At 55.7% G+C, this 4,144-nt stretch overlaps 1 protein-coding gene across 1 annotated transcript in view; it reads right to left on the bottom strand.

Moving 5' to 3' along the window:
* The window catches only part of RNF213 (ring finger protein 213), a 121,706-nt gene that overhangs the window by 91,641 nt on the left and 25,921 nt on the right, over positions 1-4,144 (bottom strand). The window contains 3 exon segments of the mRNA XM_042783573.1: positions 1,206-1,376; positions 2,158-2,160; positions 3,503-3,656. Coding sequence (XP_042639507.1) covers positions 1,206-1,376; positions 2,158-2,160; positions 3,503-3,656 — 328 coding nt within the window.

The raw sequence follows: 4,144 nt of genomic DNA on the forward strand, positions 1-4,144 counted from the left end.
GGAACCACTGAGACTATGGCCCCTAGCTGCCCATTAGGTCTGGAACTGAACCACTCCTGTGCTTCCACTCAAACGACAGACAGACATATGAGTTGAATATTTACATCAGGCAGATACACTCCTTGGGCAGATGAATCATGGGAGAAAGAAGGGCTGTGTCTGCACAGGGAGACAGCTCCGGGGGCAGGAGTGCATGGGAGGGAAGGACACAAGGAAGAGGTAACTGTGGGGAGGGGAGCTGTTGCATTGTGGGAGACTGCAGTCAATGTCATGAGACAAAGTGTATGTGAACTGCTGTATGGAAAGTGAATTTGCTCTGTAAATTTTCACCCAAATCACAATTAAAAAAAAAAAGAAGAAGAAGAAGAAGTGTGACTGGAGCCCACTCTGTGGGGCCACATTGAGTTATCAAGCCAGAGATCCCACAGGGCACACGACCCCCGACTAGCGTCTTCAGAACCTAGGGGAGATTCCACGTCAAGGGGAAAGATACTTGCAGGTGGGTTCTGTGGCTGACCCAACAGCCCTGCGCACAAGTGGGTCAGTACACAGAGGCTCCATGACTCCTTGGATACAGTAGAAACGCAAAGGGGTTTAAGACAGAAACAAACCAAGCACGAGCCCCCAACCCTCCCAGCCAGGAACTCCATCCAGCAGCTTCCCAGCCACTTGCTGCCAATGCTCCAGGGGTCTCCGCTGACCCACTGGCAAACCTAAGCCCACCTCCGTCCTCTGTCCCTCCTTCTTTGGAGCACATGGCCCCACTGAGGATCCTCCTTCTGGGGGTCCCCCACCCCCAACCTGCTGTGGTCCACGCAGCCAGCCCTGGCAGCTCACTCCCATCTTCCTCTCCAACAGCTCTCGCTCCCCTCTTCTTCCTCCATTCCCAAGGTCACAGCCTGACTCGTAACCTCAGTGCAGAGGCAGACTCGCAGGTCTCTCGCTGCAAGCCTGCGCTGGCATCCCTGGCAGCCATGCCCCACCACCGGGGCCACAGTGGCCAGCAAGCACCATGATAAACACTCCACACGGAAACCTCGTGGAAGCTTTACATGCCTGTCACATGAGCAATCTGTTTCACAGACGAGAGCCCGTACCTGGCTATGTGGCCCCAGGGGCCCAGCCGGTGAGCGAGCTCGTTCACTCCTGACCGGCCCACCAGACCCCCACCCTCCCATGGTGTCAACACTCTCAGCAAAGCTCACCTCCATTTCCTCAGGATACGTGAATGCAACCTGAGATAAAAGTGAACTCTGGAACATTCTGGCTGCAAAAACACGTCCAAGCCAACGGCGAGTAGCGGTGAGAGCTCCCTGGAACACCGTTCTGACTGGGTCCTTCCTTCCTTTCTCACTGCCCTGCATCTCGGCTGAGTCCTATTATCAGGGAAGAGAGGAGGTTTAACAGTTGGGTGCAGCGGACCAGGAGCTGGCAGAGACGCTACGTGGGGCTTCCCTGGATGACTCGACACGCCACGCTCAATGAACAGCTACATTTCAGTTGTACATATATGTTCACACCCGCTGCGGGATAAGACACCAACATCTTTTAAAAAAGCACTTCACCTTTCCCAGAATGTTGGGTATCCACTGTGAAGGTGGGGGGCGTGGGGAGAGTCAGATGGCAGGAACTCCCCCAGGAAAAGTCACCCTAAGTTTTGACAAAAGTAGAAGCAGGCCTGCCTCAGCAGCCAGCCCAGGTCCATGGGCTCCAGCAAAGACAGGCTCACAGTTCCTCCCAGTGGGTGAGGAAGACAGCCCCCAAAGGCTGGAGCTCCCAGCATGTAGCCCCCAGGACCCCAGACGCGCATGCGTGCAGGCTGTTCCTGAACCCCACCGGGATGAGACTGGCGGTCTGTCTGCCAGGAGACAGCCTGCACCTGGCTCCTTCCCACTGAGTGATCTTTTGGAAGATTCACCTCCCTTGTGCCCTCTCTCCACCCACAAACCTGCTTCCTTTCATGGAGCCTCAGACCTCCAACAATGCCGTCCGCTTGCCCCTTCTCACTCCAGGGGCCTCTGCCACTCACCCAGCCCCTCCTCTCTGCCCCCAAGTCCCAACTTGGTTCCAATAACCATTCCGTCCACGGGGCTGACACCTGGACTCCCCAGGAGCCAAGCTCCTTGGAATCTCCCATCCAGTGGCCTCAGCCTATACTTGCTTCAGTCAGCAACACCCAGGGTCACACCCAGGGGGCCCCAGTGTCGGCTGGTGTTCACTGACATGGACACGAAGCGCCAACATCCCACTGTCATCACCCAGCCCCACCACCTGACCCTGAACCTGGCGGAAACCTTGCACCCACTCACCTTCCCCATCAGAGCTCTTTGCTGCCTCCAGACCCTTTCTCACATCTAGACTGCACCTCACGTACAGGCCAGTCGGGTCCCACCCTAGTCCACTGAGCCAGACCTCCTAACTCCTCAGGCAGCAGCCCTGCAGCCCACGTGACACAATCAGCCGCACACTTTTCCTTCTCATCTTCCCCAGCCACCAGCTGCAGCCAGGCCCTTCGCATGCCCGGGAGTCTTTCTACACGTCAACACCATGGGCAGAGAGGACTCCACTCCAGGGCTCCACCTGCCTGCCTGATGCCTACTGAGGGGCCTGCTTCAGGACACCTCAAACTGCACCTGTGAGACCAAACTCGGGCCTCCTGCCAGCAGCTCAAACCACACGTCCAAGACCAAACGTAGGCCATCTTCCCAACAATTCAAACTCCAGGTCTACCTCCAACTCAGCTCCTCCTCCAGGTACTGAGCCTCTTCCTGTGGCCCCTAGCCCATGCGTCCACCACCCACGTGCCACTCAAGCTGGAGCCTAAAGTGTTACACTGCCTCCTCCCTCCCATCCCCCCATCCCCCCATCCAGTAACTCACCAACCCTGTTGACCCTTCCTGCTAAACAGCTCTCACGAGTATCTTACCAGTGGGGTCTCCCCTGGCTGCCCTGCCACCTTCTACAAATAGCAAACTTGGAGCCTTCTGAGCCCCCAGTCATCAGGTTCACTATATTCACATGTGCACTGTCCCCTCCTCCCTGACCTGCCTTCCAAGGTGAACTCGAGAGGACAAGGACTTGGATTCCTGTTCACCGTGTGTCTTCAAAGCTAAGAGCCAAACTGGCACTGAGCAGCTCCTGGATAAATGCAGGTAGTCCCCAACTCACAACAGGTTCTGTTCTGACGACGCCGTCGGAAGGCGGGTCTGACACAGGTTGAATACCTCACTCTCTTTAGTTTTCGTCACGACTGCTTTCGCTACCATCATATAGAACATGCCCCTAACAAGCACATACACCCAAACACAAGAGATGGCTCCAGTCTGTCACACCTCAAACACCTCCCAAGTCAGGGACCACCTGTGCTCGGTCGCCAGGTCAACGCCCCCCTCACGCCAGCAGTCCCAGACTGGTGCACCTGGGCTACCCACTCTGTAAACTGAGGCTGCCTGAAATGCCACAGTGGTCTGGGGTGATATTAGCGTGCATTTATTCCACTCACCACCACAGGCTGACATGAAACGACTCTGCCAAGAATCTCTGCAGACAAGGCAGGCATCTTGTAAAACCTTGGTTCTTTTGTGATTTCACAGACGGTTTCGTGAAGTTTCAAGTAGACGGTCAAGCTGGCCTGTGATGAGGGCTCCTCAGGGACCCTGCCCCATGCAAAGAGTACAGAGAAATCACTGACACAGAACTGAGAAAACACGATAAATTATCAACAACAAGGTCCTTCCCTTCAAAACACCAACAAGGGCGGCATTTATCGGAACGCTGGTAGCACAGCAGTCCCAGCATTTGGCTCCTCACCAAAAGGTCAGCAGTTTGAACCCACCAGCTGCTCCACTCTGCTCCACTGCCAAAACGATGTGGCAGTCGGCTTCCATAATGACTGTGGCCTTGGAAACCCTATGGGCAGTTCCACTCTGTCCTCTAGGGGCGCTGTGGGTCAGAATCGACTTCAGGCAGTGGGTGTGGTTTGGGCTCTGCTTCTGTGAAGATTGACAGCCTTGGAGACTCTGTGGGCAGTTCCACTCTGTCCTCTAGGAGCGCTGTGGGTCAGAATGGACTCCACGGCAGTGGGTGTGGTTTGGGCTTTGCTTCTGTGAAGATTGACAGCCTTGGAGACCCTGCGGGCAGTTCC

Source organism: Orycteropus afer, unplaced genomic scaffold (genome assembly GCF_000298275.1).
Source record: "Orycteropus afer afer isolate SDZICR_OR568_19922 unplaced genomic scaffold, OryAfe1.0 scaffold00018, whole genome shotgun sequence".
NCBI classification, from domain to species: domain Eukaryota; kingdom Metazoa; phylum Chordata; class Mammalia; order Tubulidentata; family Orycteropodidae; genus Orycteropus; species Orycteropus afer.